Source organism: Siniperca chuatsi, linkage group LG12, assembly GCF_020085105.1.
Source record: "Siniperca chuatsi isolate FFG_IHB_CAS linkage group LG12, ASM2008510v1, whole genome shotgun sequence".
Classification (NCBI taxonomy): domain Eukaryota; kingdom Metazoa; phylum Chordata; class Actinopteri; order Centrarchiformes; family Sinipercidae; genus Siniperca; species Siniperca chuatsi.
The window spans coordinates 3,444,888-3,463,393 of NC_058053.1; the positions used below are offsets into that span (position 1 = coordinate 3,444,888).

The window sequence follows — 18,506 nt, forward strand, 5'->3', positions numbered from 1 at the left end:
ACAATACCACACTCGTGTTACACACAACGCAGCAAAACATTCTTAAAATATCAAATGTAAAAGTACTGAGACTGCAGAATTACTGACGTTTTACTGTGTAAGCAGCATTTTAATGTTCAGCTGGTTGTGGTGGTGCTAATTAGGCTTTAACTACCCTACTAAATACTGGTATATACTATAAACAGTTTAATACATGATATTTTATTGCCTCAGGTGACCATACAGTATGTTTTGTACAATGAAATAACCATAACTATTATACTGTAACTATATATGTCACATATATATATATATAGTGGTGTTAAAGTACAATATTTGCCTAAAAATGTAGTGGAGTAGAAGTATAAAATAACATAAAATATAAATATTAACCAAACCTTAAAGCTAGAGTGCAGGACTGTTCAAGTAAATCTCTCTGTATTTTGCAGCATACGGAATTTTTAAATCTGCTGTCTGTGGCGACATTCCTGCGCTGGCGCACTGGTAATGATGCGTTTTACACCAACCAGCAATGATTGGTTTGCCAGAGCAGAAGCAGGGAGCAATCCAGAGCCGTGTAGAGAGAAATACTGAAATACTGTTTATTGTTTATTTTGTTCATTATGATTGTATAATTTTTGTTAATATGCTTTGGTAATGTTGTATTGTATGCAGTCAGGCCAGTAAAGTCACCTGAATTGAAATTGAACAGAGCTGACGCAACTCTCTCTCTACATGGCTCTGGAGCAACCGTAATGACGGAGTAGGCTACAGCAACTAGGAGTAAAACCTAAGAAGCATCCAAGAAAAGTTTCTGATGCTCCAGATAAAAAAGAAACTCGATCAACGGCAAAGACAAAGAGTTTTTCTTTGTTGGAGAGCACTGAAATTTCTCTTTATTTATATCTATAACAATTTCTGAACACAAGCCTGGGGCGAGCTCACATCATGAGCACCGTCGACAGTGTTTGTGTAATTACTCTCACTGCCAGAAGGGGGAGACAAAAGTTCCGCACTCCATTCCTAACCATAGTGGTGTAAGATCATGAAAGCGATGGATTCTCTGACAGTGATTTGTAACAGTTTTGGAATTAAGGCACAGACCGATAATGTCGTCCTGCTATAGAGACATCAGATCAGAAATACTTCTATGTGTCATTCTGGAGGGCAGTTACAACTACGCATTTTGATGTTTAATTTGGAGGACTTGTTGGCTACTTAGTAATATTCCAAAAGCAAAAGGGGACACTACCTTACAAAAATTCTGCTTAAAGCTGCATTAGTTAAGTTTTTTGGCCACTTGGTGGCAGCAGAACAAGCTGTAGACACCACATTGATATAATCATCTTATAAAATTGTCATGGAAAACATATTAGCAAACAGTTGCCTACATCCAGCAGGCACAGAGCAACATTAGCATTCCTTTGGGGTTGTGTTTCTGTCCAACCGATGAATATCCAATATCCATTCTCTTTTTAGCTCTGTTTTTGTCTCCACCAATATCTCAGAAAAGTATCTGGCTCTTTAGCTGCTAAATTCACCAGACAGTCACTAACTTTGACTGCCTGCTGTTTGGTGCAGGGCTGGTAATATTCAGTGAGTTTATCAGAGCGTTTGAAACAGCTGCCTGCTGCGGCTAAAACGAGTTTAATGAGGGCGGAATTTGCAGGCCATAAAACCAAGACAATAATCCAAATTAGACAAATAGACAAAGTGACACCTATATACACAGTCCTTTGATTGATTGTTAACATAAACAACACTCATCATTGCAAAATGAATGATTTCTAGACTACTGTACTTTAAAAGAACAAAACAAAAGTAGTGAGTTACAATACTGTTATTCCACCCCTGCTTTGGCAACGTGGATGCCTACCTCATCATCACAGACAACATGGATGCACTTCTCTCTCCCATTATTGTAGCTCATCCTGTATAATACGGTTGAAACACACCGGAATACTAATACTGCCAGTCATTGACTCATATCACTGTCTGCCATAGACACATAAGATCTGGAAAAATACCAGTTGGTTGACAACATTTTTGAGTACTGTGAGATTTGGAGGCCAAAAATCTCATCACCTGACCATGTACTGCTGAGTCATTGTATTGAACAATAGCCCTGTCAACACCTTGCAGATAAAATATGATTATTTTGTGCTTTGGAGGAATACAAGTTTGACTTGTTGCACCTCTGTGATCCAAACAGACCTAGCAATGAGTGAGCAGAGGTTTAAAGGGCAGCCAGACTCTTAAAGAGGCCAAGTGCTTATCGTGCTCATGGTGAGGCAACTGAAAGCAGACCCTGATTGTCAGACTGTCACTGGAAAAGTTTTTAAAACAGAAACTACTAAAATTATTGGTTTTATAATAAATATAAAGTTTAAAAAAAGCTTTGCACCTGCATTTTCTGTCAGTCATGCCATTTTCACTTTTTATGGTATTTGTTTGTCTTCTTCCTATATATTATCATTATGCACCCTGATGTGACACCAGCAAATCAGTAACGGGATACTTTTGGACCCTGGACACTGGATGGACTTAACATTTTAGTGTGGAGCAGGTGTCACGGGGCTGGCATTAATATATAAATGGCACTGCGGTCCATGGAGAGGGGTGAGGTGTTGTCTGTGATGATGAAGCAGGTGTTCAGATGCACTCATTAAGTCAGGTTGTCTCAGTTGCTCTCAAATATACACAAAGATCAGAGTCAAAATTAGGTCTGGTTATATTTTAGTTATACTAATACATCAACATTTTGTCAAAATATGTTAAGAAAATGCATTATCTTGTTGTAAATACTGAATAAATATCAAAAGATCCGTCTGAATAAATGTAATCTACAATATAGCACTAGTCATGTTTTAAAACAAATGAATATATATCTGCCAGTATAGTGATTTTTCTTGAAGCCACTGACCATTTTGAAACATGGCAGATTACTCGTATATATGACTAAGTGTCATTAGTTTCCACATTATGCTTTAAACTGTTAATAGCTGATTTGCATAGGAGACAATAAACAATAACCCAGTGGATTGACACATTCTTACACACTGGCAAATGTCTCACTTTTATGAAAGACTGAAAGTTACAGTTTATGAGACATTTGCAGTCTTACACATTCAGTTGCTGATATGTGGTTTCTCCAGAGCGATAAAGGTTTTGCAGGGTCAGAGTGCAGAGGACACAACAAACAGCAGCAAGGGTTTATTATCGAGCTATTACAGAGGTACATTAAAATTGTCTTCATAGCAGCAGCTTTCATATTTGTATTCTGCCTGTCATTTATCAAAGCAGCAATGAATACTCCGTTTCTCCAACACTGAATGTAGCTGTGCACTCTGCCGTCACTTTTACTTGGGTTTATGCAATTTGTAAGGGCCAGCACAGAGTTTTCCGATCTTAAATGTTGCATTAATCAATATTTTCATATTTACAATGGAGAAAATTACTATGTGTAATATGAAAGGGGCCACTCATAGAGACAAACCCACAATGATCACCAAACTCTGTGGCTCTAAGGAGCATTTTAGCTTCTTTTAGCTCATTGTTTTGGTTTTCCCACCAGCAAACTCTGCTCTCAACAACCTTGATTCCAATCACAGCAGGCAGCTTTTTCCAGGCAAAAGGTTCTGATAAACCCACTGTACTCTACCTGCCCAGCACCAAACAGACAAACTGTTACCAACTAGCTGGTGAACATAGTGGAGCATTTAGCAGCTGAGGAGCCAGATATTTCTCTCAGAAGTTGGTGGAGACCAAGGGCTGAAAGGAGAGTGGATTGAATTCATTTACACTGTACAACCATTCCCACACCAATTACAATGACGACGGAATCAAAGCAGTCTTTCAACAAGGTCAGCACAACAGAGAATACTGTCACTAAAGAGTGAGAGTTTTCATTGCCATTCATTTATTTCAAGAACAACATAACAACAAAGGAAACATGTTTTTTCCCAATGTTTTTGGGAGAACTATTTTACAAAACAATAAAGGCAACTTTTCTAAGATCGTGTGACAGGCAGCATTTGAGAAGAGTACGAAGATTTGCAAGATTGGGTTTTCAGAAGGGGAAAACTGAGCGTGACTGAGAGCAGCCAACCACAGCAGTCCTGTCAGAAGAAGGAAGGCTCAGACAGCTTGACAGTACCAATACTAACAGCCTGACTTCAACCATTCACCAGAGAGAAAGAAGATGACTTTTCCATTACGAAAAGTGGTAATTGATGTGTTATTCATGGTGTCTGCAGGAAAAGAGTCTCTTGGATGACCTTCTTAAGGGAAACAAAGAAAACAGTTAGATGGTGACACAAACATCCCTCCTAGCATCCCTTAAGGGTTTCATTTCCAATTGTTGACTGTGACCCAACATGGGATACGGCTATTAGCACTTGTGCCAACAGTACACTTTGATATTTTTTTGTAAACTAAAATGTGCCATCTGTAGCATTAGTGATCCTCACATTTGGTCATGAATTTTATATCAATTTCAAATCCTGGCTGTTACAGTATCTCATGTGATGTTTGTGTGAGCACATGTAGAAACAAAGAAAGGAAGACATAAAGTAATACACTAAAGAATCTGCCCTAAAGCCTGTTTTGCCCAGTAACCTGCTATCTTTGGTTTGACACAGCTGACTCAGCCGTTTAGAAATGGACTTAAAGGTCCAGTGTGTAGGATTGAGTGGCATCTAGCAGTGAAATTGCAGTTTGCAACCATTTGAATACCTCTCGCCTCACCCTCCCCTTCCAAGAGTGTAGGAGAAACTATGGTGGCCGTGAAACTCGCAAAAAACAATCTAGAGCCAGTGTTTGGTTTGTCCGTTCTGGGCTACTGTAGAAACATGGAAGGGGACCCACTCCCTCTGTAGACATAAACAGCTTATTCTAAGGTAATGAAAACACAACAATTCTTATTTTCAGGGGATTCTTATTTTCACTAATGAAAACATACTTATAAATATTATATTTCATTTCTGCCAATAGCTCCTCCTAAATGTTACACACTGGACCTTTAAGCAGCATGCATTAACACAGTTAAGGATAGGGAAAGGTCATGGTCTTGGTTTAATACAAAAAAAAAGACTTGAAGTATGAGACAACATGTGTTTATCATTTAATCCAAACCATGATCTTTTCCAAAGTGTTTGTTGCCTAAGCCAGCCACTAGAGACCAAGACTAAATCTTGCCCTTTCTTCCCAAATGCATCCTTACGTCTCTGGTGCGGTACATAAATGTAGCACTTCATTCACACAAAAAAGTTGCCTCTGTACATAATCCAGGCAGAGATTACGTTTTACCACAATGTAATTTGGGAGAAGAATTTAGTAAAAAAAAAAAAAATTAAATAAAAAAAAAAAATATATATATATATATATATATATATATTGAATATCCATCCATCCATCCATTTTACCGCTTGGTCCCCTTAGGGGTCGCGGGTGACTGGAGCCTATCCCAGTGACTTTGGGCCTTAGGCAGGGTACACCCTGGACAGTGGCCAATCGCAGGGCTAACACAGACACAGACAAGGACAGACAACCATTCACTCTCACATTCATTCAATACGGGCAATTTAGAGTTATCAATTAACCTACACATGCATGTCTTTGGACGGTGGGAGGAAGCCGGAGAACCCGGAGAGAACCCACGGTAACACGGGGAGGACATGCAGACTCCACCCAGAGAGATTGTGTGATGTTGGTCTGGTCCGGGAATCGATCCCACGAACCCACGATCTCCTTATTGGGAGGCAGGAGCTTTAGCCGCTCTGCCACCGTGCACCCCTATATTGAATATATTTAGCAATATATTAACCTAATTTCTAGGAGACAGGGTTGTCGGACCTCGTATCGTGGCAAACATAAGATCATACTTTTTGCTAAGGTCTTTCTATGACTTAGTTTTCATCAGTTTCTAGGACAAGAATGTCATTTTTCATGTGGGAGAACTCTCATTTTGTACTGAAACCTTTCACGCTGTATAATCTCAAGTTCAACATTCCCTAAATTCTGAGACATTTACCAGCCACATTCATTCGGTCAGTTGGTTGGTTGACTGAAATATTTCAACAACTATTGGATGGATTGCCATGAAATTTTGACATTCATGTTCCCCAGAGGATGGATCACACTCACTTTTATCTAGTGGCACCATTATAGTAAATGTTTTTACCAGTGAAATATCTCGACATCTACAAGATGGATTGGCACAAATGGCACTGACATTCATGGTTTCCAGATGATGTATCATAATGAGTTTGATGACCCCTTTTTAGCACCACCATAAGGTTGACATTTGCGTGTTTGGTGAAATGGCTCAATTACTATGGGATGGTTTGTCATAAACTTTGGTATAGACAATCATGTTCTCAACAGGATGACCAGTAATAACTTTCCATCTAACACCATCATCAGGTCAAAGTAAAAATTTGTCCAATACTTTGGTTTATGGCCAAATACCTGCAAAACGACGTTCCCATCAGCCTCAGCTGTACTTAGTGATAATTATCAAATTGATGCATGCTAAAACGCTAAACTAAGATGATGAACATGGTTAACATTACACCTGCTAAACATCAGCTTGTTCAAATTGTCATTATGACCATGTTAGCAAGCTGAGCTGATGTTTAGCTCAAAGCACAGCTGCGCTTAAGTACAGTCTCACAGTTCTGCTAGCATGGCTGTAGACTCTTGTTTATTAATGAGAAAGCCTTCCTATGTGTCTAAAGCAAACATATACTGTACTGTTCCCTTTAAAGAAGGAATAACTAACTAACTAATGAAAATATAACATCGGTAAAGTTCAGGCCTCAAAATTAGCAGCAAAATCAGTTGAGTTACAAGGTTTTAGTCTCAGTTTCATGTTTGTACGGACTCATGTATGTACATAAAGTTTATTGTAGTCCATAGCAAAAATTAAATACCTTATCCATTGTTCCATATGTTTTTCCAAACAAGAGCATGGTTGCCTAAACCTAACCATACCTAACAGCCATATCAACCATACCTTAACCATGGTTTATTTACCATGACCACAGTCTTTGATTGAATGTAATCTGGGATTTTGCAGAACTGTACAGCATAAACCGCATGTCAATGCATGCTTAATGCATGTGACTAAAAAGTTTGCACTATATGCAGTGTTTGCGGCTATTTGATTTCAGGTTTCTGATGTACTTACCGCTGACCCACTTTGCATCAGGATCATGTATTTGGAAGTTTCTTTGACAGAGGTCATCCAGTGTCAACTGTGAACCAAAGGGTTTACCACCATCATCTACAGAAAAAAAACCATTACCGTCAACAATTAATCACCTGTCAAAACAAAAACAAAAAAATGAATTTGCAGTTTTTGTGAATTTGATATTAAGTCTTAAAATATAGCTACAAAAGTTTACGAAAACAGGGTAATTCAAAATCAGATATTTAATACATTTTTCTGCTCATACATATAAACACACACAGAGAGAAGGGAAATGTACAAAACTGGGAGTTCTGTTGGTTCCAGTTTCTCAAATGTTCAATTATTTTAATAATTTTAATGTATGTTTCATATTTCTGATTGCTGTACAATTTGTTGGACAAAACAAGTCTGGACTCTGGGTAATTATGACGGCATTTCTCACTATTTTCTGAATGAACCAAACAATCAATCCATTAATTGAGAAAAATAATCAGCAGATTAGTCCATAATGAAAATAATCATTAGCTGCAGCCCTATACAAAATAAACCTCAACCAACTGCAACACTAAATTCCTGCTTTTACATTAATACCCGAGTAATAATAATGCAGAAACACGTCCCCTATGACATACTTTTAAATATTAAACCATTAGATTGAGTACATTTTCAATGGAGGACTTTTACTTGTAATAGAGTATTTTGACAGTGTGGTAGTACTTTTACTTAATCTGAATACTTCCTCCACCGCTGGTAAACTGTGAAAGGATACTGATGTGATATGGTCAAAACTGATGTTGAACAAGTTAACAAGTCAACAAGTTGAAAGTGATGGATCTGTAGGGAACCTCACCTTTTGATAGCAGAACAATGGACAGTCCTATGAGTGACAGCACCACCACAATAACCAGCAGGGAGATGCCAATGCCCTTCCAGTTTTTATCTGGTCCAATAGGTCCTATGTCCTATACAACAAGAGAAACAAATCATGTCAATAATAATGAATCATGCCAATAATAGCCCAAAATAGCAACTCAAGGTAAAAAGTGGGGAAATGGATTAATTAAGTAAGTAAACGCCTGTGGGGTATTAAGTGTCTTCCCCCAGTACAGCAAGCTGCTGAAGTGTCCTGGAGCAAGACAGCGTACTTAAGCCATTTGTGCAGGGGCTGACTGAGCCGGTGCTTAAATCCAAGGGGACAAGGAAGGCACAACGCCCCCCTTTGGGCATCTATAAAGTATATACAACTAAACGTACCCAATGTGCTCTGTAAGCATGTGGAGTTTAAGTTGCTAAAGCAAAACAGTGTTTGTCTCTAGCACCCCTAAATTCACACTTCTGGCACTTTCAACAAAGAAAAAAACTATCTGGGAAAAATTGTATATACATATTTATAAGTATTTGAAGTATAAGTATCAGAACATTTAAGTCTACCCATTACTGAACATAGAGAGGAGGTAAACAAAGTGCTTCAGGTACAATGTTAGGTGAAAGAAACTGAAAAGGACCACAAAGGTTCTCTATTCTGTTCAACACCCTGTGAACTTATTTAGAGCACCTTTCATACAGGAGGTGTAGCTCATACAATAAAGTGAAGGAACAAGAGAATGAATAAAAGCAAGCAAAGTGCAAATACTGCACGATAAAACCAAGCAATCAAATGAATAACAAACAAAAGAGGCAGCAAATAGTAAGAACAGGTGTGCTAAAAACAATAGAATATGTGAAAGATATAAACAGAACAAAGGAAGGAATGAGAACAATAAAATAAAGAATAAAGAATAAGAATAAAACAAAGAGTGACAGTTAAAGGCAATGTTGAATAAGTACATTTTCAATTGTCATTTAAAAATGTAGATCTGTATAAATTAACTGCCATTCTCTATTTTTGTCAACATTGCTGAGGCTGCGGTCGTCTTGTTTGAATAAAGTTTTTTGGAATTTTCAATGGACAAAACCAAACTGGCGTTCCATGCTCATGTTCAGTGTGGGCACAGTGTGCATTAACATAACATACAAGATAATAAAAACGCACAATGTCTGCTCAATTTAAGAGTGAGAATTGTCAGGTTATAATGGCCACCCTGTACACCTATGATTGGATGTTACTAGCCAGACAGCTATGAATGAGCCAGTCACTGTGAAACATATATGAAACAGCTGATGCCAATCAGTGGCGACAGACTTTAGGTCAGCCCAAACCAGCTCTTACAGTGCTGGATGCCGCCAAATCATCCAACTCCTCCTCAGTAGTCAATAGAAAATTCCTAAAGCCCCTGATGAATAGGTGGGTTTCCATCCACCTGTTTTTATGCGGATTTTCAATTTGTACATAAAAAACCTGAGTGGAAACGCAGAAAATTTGAATAAAAATCTTAAAATATTGTTAACGTTTTTATGCTTGGCTGAGGAGGAAAAGTCGGTGCATTGATAAAAGCAAAATGCGACAAAGCGCAATGGAAACAGACTTAGTGAATCAATCGTGATGTACATGAAGCACGTGACTTAAATATTCACTGAAGCTTCTGCTCCACTGAAGAGATGAAAAATTGCGGCCTACGAAAACATCAGATCTGTGTGGAGCGATAAGGAGACTGCCGTTCCTCAAAATAATACACGACACAAACAGAAATGCCACATTTCCATCGTGTTTTCTACATTGTTTTTCACTGTTTGAGGTTTGACTAGCGCTTATTTTATTACATCATCGTGTTGCGCCCTCTTCTTCTGCAATGGTTTAATGGCTTGGACTGAAAAATGTGCGCCACCAGCTGTCTAGAACCCAACTCCTAATATTCGCATAACAGTAGTAGTGAAAACATTTTCTTTTGCCGATTTTCTTCAAATTCGGTTAAAATGTTTGCTTCGTTTGGATAGAAACCTAGCTATTGGCGTTACATCATTATTTTTTTATGTCCCACAGATGCCAATGCAGTATGTGTGAAATGAATAACAATAATTGCAACATCTATTTTTCCCCCATTATTCTTACCTTATTTAAGTAAGTATTTCCAATATCCAAAGTATGTGCAAGCCCAGTTTGCCTCAAATTGGGTTTGCATATTTGATGAAGGTGATACAATACGGAAAAGACCATAAAGCATTGTTAACAGACTAAATATGGAAATATTTCTCCTTAAATATGTTATATGGGCTATGTATGAACAAATGTATATTCCTTTTGCTGCCAAAAAGTCATTCCCAGACAAATAAATGTATGTTTTCCTATGTACAGTAGTGACGTTTAACCTGGAAAGTAAAACCTGGAACTCAAATCTGGAACATCACTTGATATAAAAAAATTAAAAAAACTCCACTTGTTCTTGGTGTTACTTAGTGTTTTCCACGTAATTCAGTAAACCTGCTTCGTGGAACAAACCCAGAGGGACGTGGAGTCTAGCTGTTTTTACTGTGCTGAACTTGATGAAAGAACAGAACAATTCTCTGAAGACCAGGCCCATTTTTGGAAGCATCTCAAACTCTTTATCTTCCTGACATCAATTATGCAGCCTTATTTCATTTGCAGTGACAGAGCAGTGTTATAAATAAATCTATCTCGCTTACAGAGCCCCAAGCAACTAATAACCCGTCTGTATTTATGGATCTATTTGCTTTCAAAGTCTTTTCATTGGGAGGATGATTCAAAGATAAATATCCTGGAGCCTTGCCAACTCTACACCCCCCCTAGTTCTACTCAACTTTAGCCTTACACCTCGTCCCTGTGGCTTCTCGATATTAAAATTCTGGATTGCTCACAAGAGAAAAGTAATTTTCCACAGTGAAGACTTTTTCTTCAGTCTAGATTCAACAGATTTTTGTTTGTGTTGTCTGTGTTTTCTCTGTTTCACTTAGCCTCATTGACTAGAGCAACCCTCATTACACATCAGGGAACGTTATTTGCCATTGTGATTTCTTCATCAGATCATTATTCACAGACCTCCAAAGATACACTGAGCTGTCATGTTCCTAATAGTGTACATTTTCATATGTTGGAATTCAGTGAATCTAGTCATCCCCTGCTGTGAAATGTACTTTGAGGAGTTGTTCAAATTGCTATGTAGCCTATCCATTTTAAAATCCATTTAAATTTCCATTTAAGATATCTAAAATATAGGAGCCAATTTTGAATATCCAGCTCCCAACCAAAGACAAACCAAATTCAGTTCAGTTCACATTAGATTCAGTTCATCCAAAGAAAGTTACATGTAAAAACTAACAAATCAATAAGCAATAGGCAAATCAATAAGCAATAAACTTGTCACTGGAACAAGCTGTAAACAAAGCTGTAAACAAAACAGACATATTATCAGGCTTCTAAAGTTGTTATGGTGAGTGTGCTTAGCTTTCTTTTGCACTCCACCAACTTCTGCAGGAAATATCTGTCTCTTTAGCTGCTAAATGCCCCACTAGCTAGTCGCTAACTTTGTCTGTGTGCTGTTTGGTGCTGGGCAGTGAGGTTTTTTTTAGCAATTTTTGCTGGAAACCGCTGTTAGTGGTAAGAATGAACCAAAACAGTAAAGTTGTGGGCCATAAAACCAAAACAATGAGCTAAAAGACGGTAAAGGGCTTCACAGAGTCAAGGGGAACTGCAGAGTCGGGTGAAAAACATTGATTAGCACTGCTTTGAAATTAGCCATGTTGCTTGAAGAAATGTTGCTCTAAGAGTTATTTCTTTAAGTCGACTTGTAACACTCTGGACACCTGCGCTGATTTAATTCGTGCTTGACACCATTTTCAGGACTGTTTTCTTAATCCCACCTACAAGGCTCTGATTGGTCAATTCCTCTACTGGTGCAATGGACCTATTTGAATAGTAATCGAATTGGAAATGTGGGTGGTGATTTAGAGTTCTAAAACCAGGCTACCTTTTACTAACTCTTTTCAAAAGAAGCACTGAATTTAGGCTATGCAACACCAATAAATCATTCATCAGTTTTATCCTCAAAGGTTTGTGATTTTGAAAAGTAGCATACCTTGTTTTCATTTATTTATTTGACCTGTAACATAGGTATTATTTAAGAATACAGTAGGTATTCTACACATGTGGACGTCTACGTCTCAGTTCTTGTCCAGTTCCAGGTTAGATTTAACAAGAAAAAGGCTTTTATGGCTTTGCATTTCCACTCCAGTGGAACTTGAGGATGCGAAGTCTGTGAGGATTATGTCACTGGTATTTGTAACACAAAATAGGTAAACATTATGAATACATTAAAACCATCAATACTCCTAATGCAAAAAGGTGAGAAGATGTTTAGGTAAAATCTCTGGACAAACTTAATTGTTTTATCTTGTGCACACCTGGTAAGCCAGTTTGCTTTTGCCTTTGAAGAAAAAGCTGCAAAAATGTGTGTGCTGCTGGTCTTGGCCGAGTCATGGTCTTCTTACTGTTTGTCAGCACCAAGCTAGAGGGCTTCTTGGTTACAAAGCAACACTATCCAATAGTTCCCAAACACAATGAAAGTGTATCTCACCTGCTAACCTGTCAAGAGAGGCAAAGCATTTCCTCTCTGACTGAAACTGAAGTGCACCAGCTATTTCTGACACTTTGTTTGTGAGAGCACCATGTGATTTTACTTCTAGTGAAATGCACCTCACTATCTGTAGCATTGCGCCAGGTGCTGTTTTGATGATACACAGTTGCAGAAATTGAGCTGCACAGAAAACAGGTCATAAAGTGTACTGTGTTATAGAGCAACTAATCTCAGTCCTAATATCCATCTGAAATGAAGCTTTCGTCCCTACTGTGTGCTTTTGGATTCTTTACGGGTGGGACCAGCATACAACATCCTGACAGTCAAACACTTTGTCTAATCACTGTTGGCAGATCAATACAATTCAGCAGGAACATGCACAGGGTATGTTGTGGATAACACAGATTTAAGGAAACCATGACAACAACCAAACCACACACAGAAACATTGAAAGTGAATAAACTTCAAACAAAGGTCACCTTTGTTTAACTCCACTCTGTGACACAGAAGCAACATCCATCAGAAACATTAAATGGCAGCCAGTATTTATCACACTGTGATTTCCCGTATGTCCTTCAGGTCTAGAGCTTGAAAGCTGTGGGTTTGATCACAAGAATTCCTTTGACATACCAGGATCTCAGTGCCCCACATTCAACCCTTCAACAAGCCTAAACTCATGATGTGGTTCATTCTTATTAGTTTGGCAATGGACTATTGTTCTCCTTAATTCAAACAGTGATACATTTATTTATAATCTCATGCAAATTTTTCAAATATAGTAAAACCAGGTTTAAGCTGCATAATCAATCCTAATTCATACAGCACATATTTTATATTCCTCCCGCACACTTTGTGTTTTTGGTCTTTATTATCTTGTCTGTGTGCTAGTGTGACATCTTGCACTTGGAACAGTGCTTAGCCATGTCAGTGGTAAGAATATTTATCACTGTCATACTCCATCACCCAGGAGACCAGTAAGAACCCTCTCTGCTCCAGCTCTTTATTCACCACGTCTCAGATGGAGAAAATTGCCGTTCCCCCACTGTGTAACTGTTACTAACTGAACTTTCTGAGCTGATGACGAATAGAGGTGACAGGTCATTTGGGGCAAAGCCCCACCTGCTGGAAGCAGAAAAAAAGTGTGGTCTTAGTGGTACTGAGTAACTTAGAAATTAATACAATTCTGGATTAATGCATTACATAAACAAATCCTCGGTCACAGCTGCTGATATTAATCATTATTCTACAATGTAAGGTCAGTGGCTGGATAGAATAGTTTTTAAATGCTGTTTTATTTGTGCTTGGCTCCAGAGCCGTTATGTGGGTACAGCCCCACGCTCGCAATGTCAGGTGCCCCTAGTGTGGGAAAACAACAATGCATGCCCAAAGCTTTTGGCAATGAAAGTGGATGGCACAAATTTGATGCCAAGAGGGGCTGATTCCCTCTTGACCCACTACGATTTGATTGGCTATTTGCCAAATACCGTTGTCGTCATTTGCTTGTAGTTGTAGCTTGTAGGCAGAAGTTCTTTTTTTTTTTTTTTAAGAAGATAGCAACTGCTGTCACCATGAACAAAGTGGATTATCTTCAACAGCACAAAATCGAAAATCTGCCTGTTAAAGAAAAACGTGAGCTCAAATGCCTCGGTGCCCACCAGCCACTGGATATTGTTATAAACCAAACCACTTGTAAAAATAATCATAGATTTAACGCTGAGTGGTTCTCCAGGAAAAAATGGCCGCCTGATATCTTGTTAGGCAAGGCGTTTTTTTGCTCCCCATGTTTGTTATTTAGAGAGGATGGTACCTGGTCGAGAACAGGCTTTCAGGATCCCACGCATCTTTCCGAGAGGATTACCAAACATCAAAGCAGCAAGACTCGTCTGTAACAACAACGCTGTAAAATTGGGCTTGCCTGGCAGAGCAATCATTAGCTACCCAAATTGACAGTGCATAAAAACTGAGAATTGAGCAGCATAACAGCAAGTTGAGGAGAACAGATACAGTATGTGCTCGCTGTGTTAAACTGTGGAAAATGTGAAATAGCGCATTATGTCAAATTATTTTCTGGTTTTGCATCTGTCCAAAGTAGTTGTTGCCCCACAACTGTTTTCCACCTAAATACGCCACTGATGACAAAGACAGTCAGACACATGATATATGCACAAATGCATAACTCTACTCATTAAGTAATTATGGACTTTTTGGATTTTCATCATGAGCTAAGGAACATACAGTAAGGCAGGAGCAGACGTTTCAAATCTGCAATTAAAAATGCATTCCTACGCAACAAGTTAACTATTCAAGGTAATTTGCTTTTAACAAAAGCAAGGGCAAAATAATCTTCAGTGAACCAAAAGTTTTCAATGCAAACTATGTCAAGTTCAGAAAGAAAAAATACCTGTACTTTTGTTAAAACATATTATGTTTGGTTTAACAAAAATCATCTTAAGATATGGGAACATCCTTGAAATGTAAAAATCTTAACAAAGCAGGCAGTGCTACAGACGTGCAAAAGCTGGAAAGTGCCTTGAAAGACTGATGGGTTAAAAGCCAGGCCATGAAGTAAATCCCCTCGTGACTTTTCTGTGAGCTTCAAACTAAGTTGTGTTTTTGTCTGTATGTCAGCCTGAGGTCTCCACTGGTGCAGGGTTTGAGCATCTGACAGCATACAGTAGCTCTACACTACATGCTTCACTATTGCCTATGGCATGGCCGAGCAGACCAATCAGAATGTTCAGTCTTCTGACCAGAGCTGTAAGGTTTGTGAAAACAAGCCTGTTCTTCAGAGGACATTTTTCCAATTTTCAGTCTTCTCAAACTAGGGGTTTTCAAAGTCTGACTCTGTGGGACCCTCTAAAACTAAATCAAGACAACTGCACAAATCGTGGCAATCCGGCTCCAAGGGTTTTAAAATACCTTAACTTCCTCCATGAGCTGAGCCACTGACACTGCTGCTGCTGCTGATGTTGTTAAGCAGGCCAAATCAGAGGGCCACACTACAATAACCAACTTCCCGCACCAAGAAAGACACACTGTACAGTAAGACACATAATCGTTCTGTACAACTGCGAAACTGAAACCATGAAACTCAAGTTAGACTTTGCAGCAGAGAAGGAAAAAAATTGACTTTGATACCAGGAGAATTGTCTTGCTACTACTAATGGCAGAATTGTCAGTTGTAAGAATTGGAGTGGTGAACACAGAAAGCACTGTAGGTGTGTGTTATACTGTAGGTATATAAGCTAGTCACTCTACGTGAAGTACATACAATATACGATTTATTCCCCCCTATTAACTACTCATTCAGTAATGTTGTAAATTAAGGTGAGCCTGATATATCCTGCCAAAATCTGACCTAGGACCCACTTAAGATTTCCAATCTTAAGTGGTTTTGACCTCATGGATATTAAACTTTTTTAATATTTTATATTTAATATTTAACCTGACTGACTTCAGCACGCTCATCTGTTGACAATGACAAGGTAAAGAAATGGAGTGAATGCTGTGCCCTCAATTCAATATTTTATTCAGTATTTTGGCGGATGGGAACAACTTTTACATGATGAATTGGCAGAGTGAAATATTCTAATAAATATCCCAAAGGCTGAATTTTAGAGATAATATATCACCTAGCTTTGAGTGTGGAGCCGGGACCACTTGACATTTCTGTCATATAAAAGCAGGGAGGAATGCTGTGCTTCAGCGGTTATTCAGGACACTGAATATTAAGAGAAAGCATGAGTGGGAGATGTCCTTTGGTTGCATAAAAAGGCTTGCAAGGTTGGTCTATGAACGTTGTAATCTTTGCAAACAAGCCTAGGGAGATAAAGCAGCCTGGTACAGACAGAGTAACAATGGATTCATTACTCATCTTAGACAGAAACAGGGTCATCTTATGCATACCGGACCAACATAAAGTTCTAGCTGCTCTGTTATTAATTGTACAGATCTAAATACACTGTATGATGTGCTGTCAAATTCTGAAAAGTCGCAGGATGGCTACCAATTGTTACACACTGAATCATCCTTAGGCGTGTAGGAAAGCCTCCCAGCATGCACTGGTGCAACAGACTTTTTTTTTTTGTGAATTGGCGCTATATAAATAAAATTGAATTGAATTGAAGTCGCGTACAGTAGTGGCCCAGCGATTTGAGAAACTCTCACAAGTCACAGGGTTCTGCTGGAGCAAATGTAGCCACTGATTGCTACCTGCTAACTCATCATAAGCAGCAAGTATTGCATGCGCACTCACACCTTGATGTCTTATTCCTTTTGTAGACCATGATGTAGTCCACTGTCCAAAAATGATTCAAATACATCAGTGAGCCACACTGTTGCATTATGTAACATGTTCCTTCATTACCATGAACATGTACACTGGATGTTATTTTAACTCAATCCCATGTACACAGTCCTGCTGCCTGACATACTCACTACTGCACCAAATGTGTATCAATCCGCTGATGAAAATAGTCCAAATAATTTACTTTTAATTATTATTATTTGTTCTTTTTCTACATCTTTGCACATACCCACACATTTCCCTCGTAACACTCACACATCCAATGGCACTCCACAGATTAGTTCATTCATTTGCTGTGATGTGTCTTCATCTGTTAGGTAATTTGGTAGCCACATGCTAAATTGATGTTAGCTAATGTTATGCTTCACACAGACGGAGTCTTTGTATGCTAACACACTCTCTTGTTACCGGGCACTATTATCCTACTGTGTGTGTGAGACGGATAAGGGAGGAGAAGATGGTTTTTAGTCTCTCCTCCTTTAGTTAAACTAATCTAGAGAGTCAATTTATTGTCTTTAAATTTTGCTTTTGCTCCATTAGCATGACAAGTCATGCCTTTCTTCTGGGCTGGAAAGTTCTGGTCTTGTCTAGCAAGTGTCCAAATTGACACATTTATAGTTTGAGAGGGGAAGAAGTCAGTTTGCAGATCCAGAGGTCTGAGCAGAGTTTATTCAGACCTCCCCCCATGGAATTCCACCAGTCGTAAACTGTGCTGCTGTGTGTTTGTGAAGGCTGGGAGACATTCACCCCCCTGTTCTCACTACGATTATGTCAATCATATTATCTGTTGTTGTTTGTATATTTTGTTCCACATATGTCGGTCTATTTTATGTAATCTTTTTGTGTTATGTCACATTGGACTACTAAAAAAAAGTCCAAATAGTTCAAGTAATGCTCTATTACCCAAAAAACTGTCATGCCCAGCAGTTTTAGGAAATTACTTATTTTTAAAGCTATAGGACTCAGTCTGTATGAGTATATATCGTGACTAAATCAGAGGATGCAGCGCACAATGATCTCCTGCTGCTGTGTTGGTTGTTGGTTCAATGACTTGAATGCTCTCAATCTTCAGCTGCAAGGGAAAGAGAAAACGGGTGGATATGGTAGAGAAACTGGAGGCCTTTCATAAGAAACTTGACTTGTTCCAAGCAGACATGGCACACAGAAAAAGGGAAGCGGAGCAACCGAGTCTTTTTTTGTGACAGAAGTAATGAAAACTTTCATCAAGCAACTGATGGACAACTTGTCCTTGAGATTTCAAAGTTCCAAAGGATGTTATCACTTTTGTGCGTGACCCTCTCAAGGTCTAATCTCTATAAACAGATATCTGCATAAGAATGCAGAATCTGTAGGCAAGGGACAAGATTTTGGTATCAGAAGCGTTCTGGTTTCTGTTTGTAGTCTGTTTGTAGTCTGAATAGTATTGACCAATCACATTTGAGCAGGCTTTGGTTGTATGCAGGTAAACAGTCTGTGTGGAGAGCAAAAGAGGTGGAATGCATCGGTCGAAATGCAATCTCGGAACCCATCAGCTATAGTCTGACGACAATTTAGCTTTTTA

General features: G+C 38.7%; 1 protein-coding gene across 9 annotated transcripts in view; it reads right to left on the bottom strand.

Annotated features, from left to right (window-relative positions):
* LOC122885506 (inactive dipeptidyl peptidase 10-like) overlaps positions 1–18,506 on the bottom strand; it is a 138,358-nt gene that overhangs the window by 63,246 nt on the left and 56,606 nt on the right. For 8 of the 9 annotated variants that reach the window (XR_006380127.1, XR_006380126.1, XR_006380125.1 and 5 more), the window contains exons 2-3: positions 8,022–8,133; positions 7,169–7,264 (exon numbers count right to left, since the gene is read on the bottom strand). Coding sequence is in view for 6 of the 9 variants with exons in the window: in XM_044216686.1 (XP_044072621.1) it covers positions 7,169–7,264; positions 8,022–8,133 (208 nt within the window). In the remaining 3 variants the exon portion in view is untranslated. Of the gene's footprint in view, positions 1–7,168; positions 7,265–8,021; positions 8,134–18,506 lie in introns of those variants that run through there. The other variant, XM_044216690.1, reaches the window with a different exon arrangement.